Source organism: Mytilus trossulus, chromosome 5 (assembly GCF_036588685.1).
Source record: "Mytilus trossulus isolate FHL-02 chromosome 5, PNRI_Mtr1.1.1.hap1, whole genome shotgun sequence".
NCBI classification, from domain to species: Eukaryota; Metazoa; Mollusca; class Bivalvia; order Mytilida; family Mytilidae; genus Mytilus; species Mytilus trossulus.
The window spans coordinates 25,051,609-25,066,746 of record NC_086377.1 but is presented as its reverse complement, the minus strand read 5'-3'; the positions used below and the strand labels follow the sequence as shown (position 1 = coordinate 25,066,746).

Genomic DNA, 15,138 nt, shown 5'->3' with positions numbered 1-15,138 from the left:
TGTTATAATAGTCATTCTTCATGTTTTCAAAAGTCACATATCTTGTATTATTTTCAATATCCATCAACTCATACTGTTCATAGCACTATAAGGACTATTTTAAATCAGTAAGTTTCCTCCTGTTTTTAGTGTGTATTCTTGCTTCCTTTGGCCTGTCTTACAGATGTGTTCCAGCAGCAAGTGATATAGATTTAATTAATTATTTATTAGTTAAATTCTAATTATTCAATCTGTTGTGTTCTCACTCTAATGTAAATCTGCAAACTGGACAAGTTCCTGACTGAAAAGAAAAACATTATATTTTTTTAATAAGAATATTATTCAAACAAAACATGAACTATAGCTGTTAATTTCTGTGTCATTTTGCCTGTTGTGAAGAGTTGTCTATCAAATCTTCTTATTTGTACATCACTATTAGAAGAATAATAAATAATTTCAACAAATCAAACATTTTAAGATTTTTTTTAACACAGAATTAAAAATTGCAACTAATTACAAATTTTGTTAAGGTTGTTTGCAAGACACATTGCTTACAGCCATTCAGTGACCTATACAGTTGCTTACTTTTATGTCATTTGGTCTCAGGTAGGAAGGTGTCTCCTTATATCATAATGTAAAAGTTTGCATTAATGCCAAACTATAGTGTCTAACAAAAATCTATACTATTTTAAAAAAAAAGTATTTTTACAGAACATACACTTATTCCATCCAATAAAAGGTGATTGTTACTCTCTGAACTCTGAAATGTCTAATTTATGTACATCTTGATGAGGGAAATTTAGAGATAACAAGTCCGCATTTACTGAACTTTTAGAATACATACCTTGCTGAGCCAAGCCTTTATACAGAGAGGATGAAAATGGTGTCTGCATGGTAACGTTGTTGTAGAGTCACAGTCTTCAAAGATGCACAGACAAATTGGACAGGATAAACTTTGACCTTTTAATGAAAACAAAACTGTACTACATTGTTATGTATATGAGAATCTGAAGATTAAATTATGAAATAATCTGTTTTCATCATTTTCTAGATTAAACTTTCTTTTTTAAAACGCCAACTTTTCTGTGTGTTCAAAGGAAATTGAGTTCAACATCATACCCCTCCCTACTTTTCTGGGAAAAAAATTGATTCAATTATATATTGAATCTCTAAAGCATTACCAGAAAGGGCCCCCTCTTAGGCAGTTAGAGGACCCCCTCTATCAAATTTCTGAATCCACCATTGATAGCCTGCTAATGATGCTTATCTATTTGATCACAGGGGGAAAGATTTTATTGAGGGGGTGCTAAGCTGCCTAAAGTTGGTCATTTGTCCTGTTTATTGACAAATGTGTCTCACTGTATTCTAGGTGTAGAGTGGACCACAGTCAACACAACAAAAGGTAAGAATGAACCTGGTCTGGGTATGGTGGACAAAATGAGACAATTTCAACCCATATTAAAGAATTTTCTAAAACTTCCCAATATTTGGCTTCACCTAGACCTCCAACTGGACCAATAGTTCCTTCAGTTTACATTTAAATTATAAACATGATAACGAGTTCTATGCCTGTCCTTTTAAAAGTTTTAGACCTTTGTACTGCTTGTACCAGTCAAAAGAAGGCCTTTCTGAGCTCACTCCTGCTGAAATACTTGATTTTAATTTGGAAGTTCATTAGGGCTCATAAATTGCTTTATGTTGAGGAAACATGCATTAATTTTTTTAAATCATATCATACAGTTGACCTCTATTAAACAAGAGTGCACACACTGAAATGTCTCGCCTTCTTTACTAATCATTATGTTGATAGTCCTAAGTATAAAGCTTTATAACAACTGTCACATAAACTTAACATTAACAAAGATAGCTAAACAAAGACCAATGAACCATGAAAATGAGGTCAAGGTCAGATGAACCATGCCGGGCAGACATGTACAACTTACAAGGTATCCATACAACAAATATAGTTGACCTATTACTTAAAGTTAAGAAAAATAGACCAAAACACAAAAACTTAACACTGTGCAATGAACCATGAAATTGAGGTCATGGTCAAATAAAACCTGTGGGACTGACATTTAGATCATAATATATTTCAGTACACCAAATATAGTTGACCTTTGGCATATAATATTAGATAAAAAGACCAAAAAATAACTTGGACCACTGAACCATGAAAATGAGGTCCAGGTCAGATGACATCTGCCCCTAGACATGTACACCTTACAATCATTCCTTATTGCATAAAGAGTGAGAAAAACAGACTAAAACACAAAAACTTAACTATAACCACTGAAATTATGAAAATGAGGTCAAGGTCAGATGACATCTGCCAACTAGACATGTACACCTTACAATTATTCCATACAACAAATATAGTAGACCTATTGCATAAAGGATGAGAAAAACAGAGAGCCGTGGTGTAGTGGTTAGTGCATCGGACTACTAACACAAAGGTTCCTGGTTCGATTCCCGTTTGGGATGAAAATTTCAGGAACGTAATTTTCGGCTCTCCCTTGACACCATTCGCGAGTATGGTCTTGAGGAAACGATGATAGTCCGTCGGACGGGGACGATAAATGGCTGACCCGTGTTAAGAGAGAGCCATATCTCTTGCACGTTAAAGACACCCTTGTAGATTTCGAAAAAGAGTAGGCTAATGCCGCTACAAGGCAGCACTCGCACCCGCAAAGTGGAAAGGGATTAATATAAGTTGCAAAAACTTGTTTCCCAATCCACTATAAATAAATATGTTTAAACTAAAAACAGACCAAACCACTAAAACTTAACTATAACCACTGAACCAAGAAAATGAGGTCAAGGTCAGGTGACACCTGCCAGTTGGACATGTACACCTTACAGTCCTTCCATACACCACATATACTAGCCCTATTGCTTATAGTATCTGAGAAATGGACTTGACCACCAAAACTTAACCTTGTTCACTGATCCATGAAATGAGGTCGAGGTCAAGTAAAAACTGTCTGACGGGCATGAGGACCTTGCAAGGTATGCACATAACAAGTATACTTATCCTATTACTTATAATATAAAGAGAGAATTCAACATTACAAAAATTCTGAACTTTTTTTTCAAGTGGTCACTGAACCATGAAAATGAGGTCAAGGACATTGGACATGTGACTGACAGAAACTTCATCACACCAGGCATCTATATATATACAAAGTATGAAGCATCCAGGTCTTTCACCTTCTAATATATAAACCTTTTAAGAAGTGAGCTAACACCGCTGACGCTGCCAACGTAGCCACCGGATCACTATCCCTATGTTGAGCTTTCTGCAACAAAAGTTGCAGGCTCGACAAAAAGTATGGAAAGAAATTGTAGCAAAAAATGGTATTTTGGGTGGAGGCCCAAATATAATTGGGCCCATACAGTTACAAATAATAGTCGAAAAAAATAAAAGTTCATAAAATTCTGAACCAAAAGGCATTAGTGCTAGCAAGACCTTTTGTTTTATGAACAGGGATGGACACATATTTTTGTTTTGTAAGGTGAATGTCATTTTTTAATAAGATTTTCAGCTTTTTAAAGACTTACTTATCTGTAGACTTGTGACTGGAGTTATTGGTAAGTTCTGTATGGTTGACTGAGCAGCAGGAGGTGGAGCCTGTTCTCCAAGTAAGTCTGGATGGACAGCTAGCATTTGTATTATAACATTCTGAAATTATAAAAGTATGATACTGAAAATACTCAAAGATTTTATTTGGATTTTTCACAGGAGTTGAGACTTATTTGTTTATCCTGTTACACTATTGCTGGGAAATATTACAATTTTTTTTATATCAAACAACCATTGACCAAAATTACAGAGGCATAGTCTTCAGTATCTGTAAATAATGGTAGGTCCTTGAGGTTCGTAAGTTAAAAATAAATATTTGACTCCCAGAAAAGACACCCCAAGACCTTGACCTCACACAATTTGAACCCCTGGCTGTCCCATATTACAAAATGGAGCAGGGGCATGGTGCCTGATGTGCTACTTCATAATATCAAAAATCAATTCTATATAAGTGTAAAATAAGTTCTAGTTACCTCAAACATCAGCTCTAGCTCACTTCTTCTGTCATTCATCAGCAGATCTAGGGGAGATAACTCTTCAATGTTTATAGTAAACATACTGTCATCCTCATCATCTCTCTCTGACATCCTAAAAAAAGACAAATAAAATAATAGGGGAGATAACTCTTCAATGTTTATAGTAAACATATTGTCATCCTCATTGTCTCTCTCTGACATCCTATAAACAGACAAATAAAATAATAGGGGAGATAACTCTTCAATGTTTATAGTAAACATACTGTCATCCTCATCATCTCTCTCTCTGACATTCTTAAAACAGACAAATAAAATAATAGGGAAGATAACTCTTCAATGTTTATAGTAAACATAATGTCATCCTCATCATCTCTCTCTGACATCCTATAAACAGACAAATAAAATAATAGGGGAGATAACTCTTCAATGTTTATAGTAAACATACTGTCATCCTCATCGTCTCTCTCTGACATCCTATAAACAGACAAATAAAATAATAGGGGAGATAACTCTTCAATGTTTATAGTAAACATACTGTCATCCTTATCACTAAAAACAGACAAATAAAATAATAGGGGAGATAACTCTTCAATGTTTATAGTAAACATACTGTCATCCTCATCATCTCTCTCTGACATCCTAAAAACAGACAAATAAAATAATAGGGGAGATAACTCTTCAATGTTTATAGTAAACATACTGTCATCCTCATCATCTCTCTCCGACATCCTAAAAACAGACAAATAAAATAATAGGGGAGATAACTCTTCAATGTTTATAGTAAACATACTGTCATCTTCATCATCTCTCTCTGACATCCTAAATTTTTTTTTATTTTTTTTAAATGAATTACTTGCATACTAGTTCATATTTTTGTGTTAAGGCCAGCTGAAGCACACCTCCAGTTGTGGTATTTTCCAATTTTTAATTCCAAAACTGCAATGCATAAATATATCAAGACAATTGTTCCTAAATTTCCAATACTCACAGTTGCTATAATTCTCTTCTGATTTATGAAGGAATATTTTCTTTTTTCATGCATAAATTACTACATACTAGGCAAATATTTGAAACACACTTTTTATGATTTAAGTATTACATGTATCAATAAAAGCAGAATTTTACAAAACAATAGTTTTGCCTTAAATGTGTCAAAATAAGCTCAAAATATTGCTGATGTTTTATTGACTTGCAAGACAATAATTCAACCTCTAGTGAATCTGTAATCATGCGACCTTCATTTTAGCCCTTTCACTTGGAGTGAGTTAAACATATACTAGACCTGTGTGTTCAACTATTAATAAGGAAAAGAAAGTCAACATTGAATGTGACTAATTCGATCAACAAAAAAGCATTTTATTTTGGGTAAAAACCATGATTTTTTTTACCATCAACATGAAATCTTATAGACCTAGAAAAATCCATTAGCACCTGCTTGTTATGTATCCCTATTGTGTTTTGGGTTTATATCATGTCATGTTATGGCACAATCAGCAGTCTTAGGAGGTCATCTCTATTGATAACGAAATCGGGTCTACCCTAAATACACACAAAAAGCTGATACATATTATCAAGTCCATGCATTGTTTGATGTTTATTTTAGACTTTTTGTAATTTGTATTTGCAATTTACCTATCTAAATACAATATAAATCAATAGACCACTTTCGAGTTCATCCGTCACCGGCAAAAACTCGTCAATTATGCACGCCTTTATGACGTCATTTACCAGATAGAGGGGCTCGCCTGTATCCCTGCACTATTTACGTTCATCAAGCGTCTTAGTGATCGTCTTTGTGCAGGATAAAGTAGAAATAATGGTTGCTCTGTAGGTACTTACTGACAATTCCCTAATGACAGCAGTGTTGATTGTCAATTTTGAGAATTCAATTTGCCGAATAATTCGTACAATATAGAATTATAGTTTTCCAACCACTCGCTCAACATTGGAAGGAAGTGACGACGCCCCTAAACGCACAAATGACGGCGATAAAGGCGCGTATAATTGACGAGTTTTTTCCGGTGATGGATGAACTCGAAAGTGGTCTATTATGAGAATTTTAGTCAAATAGATGAAAATGAATTTGGCAGTTAGAGCACCTGTAAGTTTTTAGGGATGCAATTGGTAGAAATTCAAAAAAAATGTTCAAATTCCACAAATTTTATATTTTTGTAAATCTTTCACATTGTTAAACATATTTTTTTTCTAAATCAAAAAAAACCCATTTCAAACATTATTTGGTTAAACATAATATTTATCTTAGTTTTTATTTTTTCCCATGCGTCTATGCCTTTACTTCTATTAGTTCTATAAATCTTTATCTATTGCCATACATACCAAAAGTTAAAGCCATAATCTGTATTTTGAACAGTTGAGAGTATATTCTGTTCAGAACTTTCATGACTAATTCTATCTTCAGCAGCTTCTTCATTGTTATGACAACCATCTCCATCTAGACTGGAGCCTACACAGAACTGACAGTCACATTCAAATTCATCATCAGCTTCTCCCCCATCAGAACCATTTTCTTCATCTTTATTTTGATTAGTATCAGCTGTCTGCAAAATATATCAAAATTAATTGAATAGATGCATTTCAGGGCCTATTTATCAATCATGTATCAGACTACAAGACTGTCAGAACAAAGGAACACAGTGGCACATACTAAAATCAAAAGTTAATAAAACTGCATACAAAATATCATTGACCAATAATTTGTGGTAAACTTTTAACTGATATAATCTCGAATTATTGACAACCTGCTACTGCTGCTGGAGACCTTCTGCCAGAGCTAAGTCAAATCAAGACAAAACTTACTATAAGTTATATCGTTTCGCAACTGACCCCCTACGGTTCCATAGAGGATTTTATTCACCCTCTATGGTCCATAGGGGGTCAGTAGTTAAAGGTTTAACAAATTTATCGCATGCAAGACTTTTTCTGCTACATTCTGTTGAAAAATAAACAATGAAACACATCAACAGTAATAGATGATGTCATCATTCTCAGTAGATGTGACGTCATGAAACCCCTATGAAATGTACTAACTCCCTACAGATCCATAAGGGGTCATCATATGAATCTGGTTTTTTTTTTGCCTTAATTAAGAAAGATAATTCTAAAAATTGTTGCTTAACATAGTATTATACACTAACTGTTTCAATCTGCCTACTGATATCCCAATCATCCTGGTCACTAAGTAGAAGATTGTTTAGCATGTCAATCTTCTCCAGGTTGGTCAGTAAATCTGTCAGTGTCTCCTCTTCAGTCATATTCTCTGTGCTCTGATCTACTACCAGTTGTCTCCCTTGGAAAGACTCTTCATCCTCACTGTCAGGTAGATGTTCTGTTTCCTTATGAAGTAAAAAAAATACAATTGGAAGATTGAAGTACTTTCAACTCTATCTGTATGTGAAAATTTCCAACAGATCTATGGTTTGGATTTATTGTATTTATGTATCAACATGTTTATGCAAGAGTCAGCCATTGGCAAAAGCAGAAGAAAGGGGAGTTAATAAATGTGGACCCTTATACAGTTCCATGTGTTTTACATGTTTTACACTCTTTAAAACATCTTCAAATGATCTATATGATCTTTCTTTGGTATACTAAGTACATAATACATACATGACATAATACATGTGGTACAAGTCATATTTTTTCCTTTTTGTGAATCAAATTTGTTTTGTTATATAAATTAGTATTCTACAGTTGAGTTGTTTCACGTGTTTCCATATACATGTACATGATGTAAGAAACTTTTACAGTTAACTTTACAGTATGGAACTTTCTCATTGTTGAGGGCTGTACAGTGACCTACAATTATTTCATTTGTTTTGAATTTTTTATGGGAATATTCTAAAGTTTATTGATTAATTGCCAATTTTTCAATTTCTTAAGACAGACCTGATATTCAATGCTTTCAATCTGATCATTTCTAACATCAGTATTTCCTTCTTGACCAAGACGTTGTGCAATACTGTTCTTTAACCTGTCAGAGAGATAGGGCATGGCAAAATTAAAACCAGGAATGAAGCTAGGAGCTGGCGGTAGACTGTCATCATCAGATATATGTATTTTATCTGTAGATTCTTCTGAAAGATTTTCTGAAAATAACATAAATTTCAAATACATTGTACATGTAGCATTGTGTAGTAACAAGTAAATGTTATATAATCATGGTACATGTAATGCATTGTACATTTTTTTCAAATCAATTTGTTGATTCTCTAATCAGTTTCTACTACATTCATGATGTTATAATCTATTCTCTCTAATTTCTGTGCTATTTTCACATTTCCTGACCCGTGTGAGAAAAAATGTTTCTCCTCACTACTGACTAGTGAAAATTCTGTTCTCAGCAAATGATTGGTTGAGATTTAATTGTGACGTTATATTTTCTTGTTTACTTCTGAAATTTCTTATTGTGATGTCTTGAAAAAGGAGCCCATGCCTCAGATGACGTCACATCAAAAGTACACAACTTTCCTCAAATCTTTGAAAAGGAAGGATAAAAACCATAAGAGTAACAGATTCCACCACTGTAACTCTTGTATTACGATATTTGTCCACTCTCGACAGTTAAATTTTAATTATTTAAAAACCTTGGCAAGCCTTTCGCTTTCAATAATAAAATTTAACTGTCTCCAGTGGAGAAATATTGTTTACATACACTTGTTGCAGTGTCAGAATCTACATTTAGTATGCAAAAATAAAATGTAATCGATTATATTATACATGTTATATAGGTTGAGCCCTCACAAATATGTAAAACCTTGCAACATTCAAGAGCCAATAGTTCAGTGGTTGTCATTGGCTCATAACTGTCATAATTGTTTAGTTATAAATTAATCTATTACATGTTGGATTGTTTCATATTTTTCATGTTGGGCAGATATTTATTTCATTGGCAATCATAGCAAATTTCATTATTTTTACATACAAATAGATGTTTTGTAAACAACATTTTTTTTAAAATGAACATGTTCATGATCAAAATGATTTTTTCGTAAATTAAGATACAACAGGCATGACAGGTAACTCAATTCCAAATTTAGCCTCTTAAGGTGGTACCCAACACTTTCACTCAAATTTATTTGGCTCGTTTAATTTTCATTAAATTTTGGCAAAGTGTTTACTTTGACCCTTTGACATGTTTAACAAAAATATAAAATTTAAAATATTTTGATCATTGAGAAACTTTTATATTCCTGTAATTAAAACGTTTAGCTGACTTTACAGAGTTATCTCCCTGTAGTGTTAGGTACCACCTTAAACAGATTAATAGAAATGTTTTACCTGGTGTGTAGGTATATAGTTAACCTAAAATTACATACCCAAGCTCATTCTGGCTAAGCTAGAGAGGAACCCTGAGGGACTGTAGTCTATGGCCGACTCTAGATAGTCAATATCATCACTGATGTCCTCACCATTATATCCTTCTGTCACAACAGGACTTTCTTCAGGAAGGGAATGTTTTATGCTTGAATGATCAACTTTTCCATATGCTGATAAAAAATCAGAATGCAACGGAATAGAAGTCAATCTATGATTTTCTCTCTTCAGGGATTTTTGTTTGTCAGTAAGGGAAATTCTTTCTCTTTTATGAATCATGTCATCATTTTTAATATTAAATTTATCCAAATTCTTTGATGTAGAATTTCTGCTGTAATCTTTAAAAGTTCTCTCAGATGATTTGTCAACATATGATGTTTTAGAACTATTTTTGAAAATACCGAAATTTCTTTCAGCTGATTGACATTTTCTACAAAATACATCAACATCTTGATACTTTTTGCTGATAGTTATTTCAGAATGACATCTTATACAAAAAGTTATATCAGATTCACCCTGGATTCCATTACTACCAGAGTCACTAGTTTCAACAGTTGTTTTATCAGTCAGACATTTATTTACAGATATTTTACTTCTTTTAAAAGGTTTATTAAATCTTTCAGTTCTATAAAGTTTATGGTTTTCACTTTGGTTGAGTAAAAGTTTGGAATGATCTGAACAGATATTATCTTCATCTTGACCTTGGAATGAATAAAAATCAGTCTGGTCTGCCTCCATTTTCTTACAAGCATGACAACTGTCCAAACAGTTCTTAGTCATATCATAATTATCACATTGACTACTACAGCAATCACAGGTGCTTTCTATCAGGTCCGTACTTTGACACCAATCAGACTGGTCTGTGTCAGTGGTACAGTTTCTACTGGAATGTAGGGATAAATAATCATCAGTGAGCAGAGCATTAGCAGTACAACATTCACCATAGACACAGTTCTCCTCTTTATGACAAATCTTGTCCCGATGTAAACATTTACGAGCCAATGAAATTCTATTATTGTTTTTAACTTCTGTGGCGCCATTACCAGAACTATCAGACAGTCTTTCGTCTATATTGGATGTGTGTTTTGACATTGACGATTTTTTAACGTAATCATTTTTAGTAAGCTGACCCGTCTTGACTTTATTAAATAATTCCTCATCCGTTGAACTATCTGATTGTTTTGCATCTAAACAATTTAGATATCTTCTGAATGCTAGCCCTGATTTTTTCCATCTTGATAGCAGTGAGTCCTTTCTCTTATAAGAACTGATGCAATTTATTGGACTTTTTAATTCAGCACTGCTAGCAGAAGAACTGCTTGCACTTGTGATTATACCATTTGGTGTTTCCATGGCCATTATCAAAACAGTATATTATGTGTTCCTGATTAACTATTCATTTTCTACCAACTTCTTTTTTTTCTGTTAAAAGTTTGAAGCTTTTCTCATTCATGAAATTTGATTATTCTACATGTACCATTCAACAGTTATATGCATTGTATATTCTCAGTCCTGCAACCAGTTGCTAAATGCTCTGTAAAAAAAATTAAAAAAAATCTTAAACATGACAATCTGTAGTGAAACAAGAATGTGTCCATAGTACACGGATGGCCCGATGCCCCGCTCACAGTATCATTTTCTGTGTTCAGTGGACTATGAAATTGTGGTCAAAACTTTAATTTGGAATTAAAATTAGAAAGATCATATCATAGGGAACATGGATATTAACTTTCAAGTACTGTGGATTCATTTTTATTCGTGGTATACCAATTTTCGTGGGTTTCGTGGGTCACAGCGAACCACGAATTTAAGAATTCAACGAAGATTAATCCCGAGAAATGTGTGTGGAGCCGGATGTTTATTTCCGTTTATGAAATGCAGTTCTAGTAAAGTGTTGACTAGCGATAAACATTGTTACATAACGTGTTTTTTTTTTTTATTGAAAGAAGATACAAGTATTTTAAATCAATAATAAATATATCGAATATCAGTGATATTTTACTTTTTAAAATTGATTAAGACTGTTCATGGAAAATAATTGCAAGTTGTTAATTACTGTGTCATAGTTTGGTTTACTAGTGATTAAAAATCAATAGGATTAAGTGCAGGGATATTGCCCATAGGTAATATTGTTTATGACAGGAACATTTATTTTCACACCTTTTACTTATATGTTTATTATATCGTGATTAGTGAAATGAGCTTTCAATCATAAAGTTTTGAATGCCTTATAGAATTCAAACAATAATTTATAAATTGTAAAACAAACAAATAATTAGTTGTCTTTGTCCATTATTGTAGTAGAAGTTTTCAATGATTTGAAAATTCAAAACTTATTCAATGAATTCCTTCTTTTTTTTTTTTATCATTGATCAAACCAAGGAGGTTATATGATCTCTTAATAAAAAAAAAATCCACGAATAATGTATCAGATTTTTTTTTTATCAGCGATCCACGAATTTACGTATACCACGAACCGTACTTTTTTCTCTATCCACGAAAATTGATACCCACGAAAATAAATGAATCCACAGTATATGTAACTTTAACTTCATCAAAATTTACCTTGACCAAAACTTTAACCTGAACTTCGCACTATCATTTTCTATGTTCAGTGGACTGTGAAATTGGGATCAAAACTATAATTTGGCATTAAAATTAGAAAGATCATATCATGGGGAACATGTGTACTAAGTTTCAAGTTGATTGAACTTCAACTTCTTTGAAAACTACCTTGACCAAAAACTTTAACCTAAAGCGAACAGACGCATGGACGGACCAATGGAGGCACAGACCAGAAAACATAATGCCCCTCTACTATCGTAGCTGGGGCATAAGAGGGGCATAAAAATTACCAAATGAGCAGAGCACAGACCATGCAGAAAGTGCAATACTTTATTTTAATAAGGAAGGTTCCAGTTCATGGATTGGATAAGACTTATCTGAATTCTTCATTAAATAAAATAAGATACACTCTACAAGGACCTGTTTATGTTACTTGGCGAAAAAAATAATCTCTCAAAACTTCAGAATTTTTTTGGGATCGTAAGAAAAATTTACTTATGCAAGTAATTTTTTTAGAAAATTAGGGGGAGATTATTCAAACATTTGATTTATTTACTTATAATTATGTGTATATTTTTTTTACTTCTTCAAGTAAATAAAATACACTTGTACAAGTAGTACCCCTGACTGGCATATAATCAGTCAGGTTCCCGTAAATTTTGACATCATAATTCAAAACTTTTGACGTCACAACTCAAAAGTGATTGTTGAGTGACGTCAAAAGGTTATTCAGAGGTGATATAAGGTCATTCAGAGGCAAAATACAGCTAAATACCAAAAGTGTACTAAATACATTTATAGCTGCAGAACCTTAGCTCATCATGCTCATGTTTGCTGCACAGTTTACAACAAATGGAAGATTTTAATGACCTTGACTGGCTATACAGCTCCGCACGGTCTCCTCTGCAAGCGTTTAAATAATTTTGTGCCATCAGGAACAGGTGGTGGATGCCATTTTGGAGGTCGACATCTTGGTTTTTTTTTTAGTACTTTTTGGTTTTTGACCATCTTGATGTTATTTCTTCACAACGGCTGCTTCAAACCTGCCAACTGTCACTATTTGCGAGGGATTTCCCCAAGGGTCGAAATTAGCGCTGGTAGGGTGGTCTGAGACCATTAGAATTTGCGTTGCACCAGTAGATTTTGTCAGCTGGTGGTCCAGCAGACCAGTAGAAATTTGCCGATAAAAATCTCTGAAAAACAATTTACCTGCAACATCAATTACGGGGGTACTAAGTATTACAAATGATAAAGTTGTCAAATGCATGTCATTTTTGCAGGACCAGTAGATTTGGAGCTGGACCAGTTGATTTTCTGGCCAGTACACAAAAAAGCTTTAATTCGACCCCTGGATTTCCCCCATGGAGACTTCCAAATTGAAATTCTGAAAGAGCAATTTTGTCAACAATTTTAACATCTTAAACAAAACAATTAATTTTACAATGACATTAGGCTAAAAACGTAAGAAGAAGCCAAAAAACAACATTAAAATGGATTTAAAGTCCCCCTTGAAGGTTTTTTAGGACTATGGCAGCCATTTTGCACGCAAATAACCCCATGGGCATTTTGAAAAGTTGGCATGTACATGTATGCTGCTTCCAGTGCCAGTTTGGTCAGCTTGGCAGCCCACTAACCTTGTTGATGGAGTACTGGTAGATGACTCTTGGAAGTAGTGCTAAAGATGACAGGAAGCATTATCAGGACCAAAGCCTAAGGCAGTGAAATGAAGGTCAATCATCTAACACCTAGGATACAGCCCTCAGATGTTAATCGGCATAACAGTCTCCCCAATCTACAATGGGTTTTTTAGTGCATATTAAAGCGGGAATACACCAACTACTATGTTTGCTGTACAGCTTTGGTTTGGTTTCTGTCAACTAAAGTAGTAACGTAAGTTGTTGATCATCTAACTGTAAAACCCTCAACCAAGATAGCGGGTGAAGAAGAGCTAGCCGACCAGCACGTCCGTTTAGCTGTAATGACTGAGACGTGGATTGGACTGATACTGGTGCCATTATTAGGATTGGGACATTATTATATTCATTTTTTGAGGTATATAGATTCTTAATTTGTGATGTCAATTTTTTTATCAAATTTAGATCTATCATTCTTGTCAATGAGATTGTGTTGTGCAGCCGGACGTTATTTGTGAGTTTTAATATAAATCATGAACAAATGAAGTAAAATTCATTTAAAACTTACAATTGATCTTAACTATGAACTCATCTATAGCTAATTATTATGAAGTTACACAGAACTGTCAATTTTTACCATTCAACGGTTCAAGGGGAATAACTTTACTGAGATTGGAAGTGAGACAACTCGTCCCATTACATAGTCGCCTTAGACCAACACGCCCTATTTCAGTGTCGCCCTCAAATTTATTTATCGAGAATTCTTCGTAGATTTAAAGATCTTTGAGTTTTTAGTACCTATTTCTCGACTAACATAAGTAAAACTACAAGATACGCAGGCACACTGTAATGATATGTTTATTGTTGTAATTAAAATATTAATCAATTAATAAATTTTGCATAATCTTTGTGATTTGATTAAGAATAAACCTGTCGGACATGTGACCCAAGAGAAAGAGACCATAATATTAATATGTCTCTGCCTGAGGTAAAGAATTAGCTCCCACCCTCTTTAGATTGAAAAGGGTAGATATGTTCACACCAAAAATTAAGAGAGAAAACAGAATATGATTGAACTGCAATCAAATATTAGATGAAAAACATTTCCTTATTCGATTGCAACTTGAAAAATTTGAAAATTATAGAAAACTTATCTGAATATGTTAATGTGGGGGAAGACATCTTTATACTTTGTAATCGATTTTCCTGATTTGATAAAAACTTGAAACTAAAAATTTGAAATTTGTACAATTATCAAGTATGTCAATCGATTGTAACTGATTGTATACACATATAAAAAAGAAGATGTGGAATGATTCCAATGAGACAACTGTCCACAAGAGACCAAAATAATACAGACATAAACAACTATAGGTCACCATACGGCCTTCAACGATGAACAAAGCCCATACCGCATAGTCAGCCGTAAAGGGCCCTGGTACACATGCCCTTTATTGGCCCTTAAAGATTTGGAAAATAAAAAAAAAATCTATTCTATTTTTTTTCTATTTGATGCTTTTCACAAATCCAACATTGGCTAATAAATCTGGAACCAAATGTAGATATA

At 33.5% G+C, this 15,138-nt stretch overlaps 1 protein-coding gene across 1 annotated transcript; it reads right to left on the bottom strand.

Moving 5' to 3' along the window:
* On the bottom strand, positions 1-14,235 carry LOC134718687 (uncharacterized). Its single transcript, XM_063581347.1, has 9 exons — positions 14,140-14,235; positions 9,375-10,906; positions 7,945-8,144; positions 7,194-7,391; positions 6,376-6,596; positions 4,036-4,150; positions 3,541-3,661; positions 824-939; positions 1-280 (listed from the first exon to the last, which is right to left on the bottom strand). Exons 2-9 carry the CDS (start codon positions 10,729-10,731, stop codon positions 242-244), a joined length of 2,367 nt encoding a protein of 788 aa, XP_063437417.1. The 5' UTR covers positions 10,732-10,906; positions 14,140-14,235; the 3' UTR covers positions 1-241.
* Between the last annotated feature and the right edge of the window lie 903 nt (positions 14,236-15,138).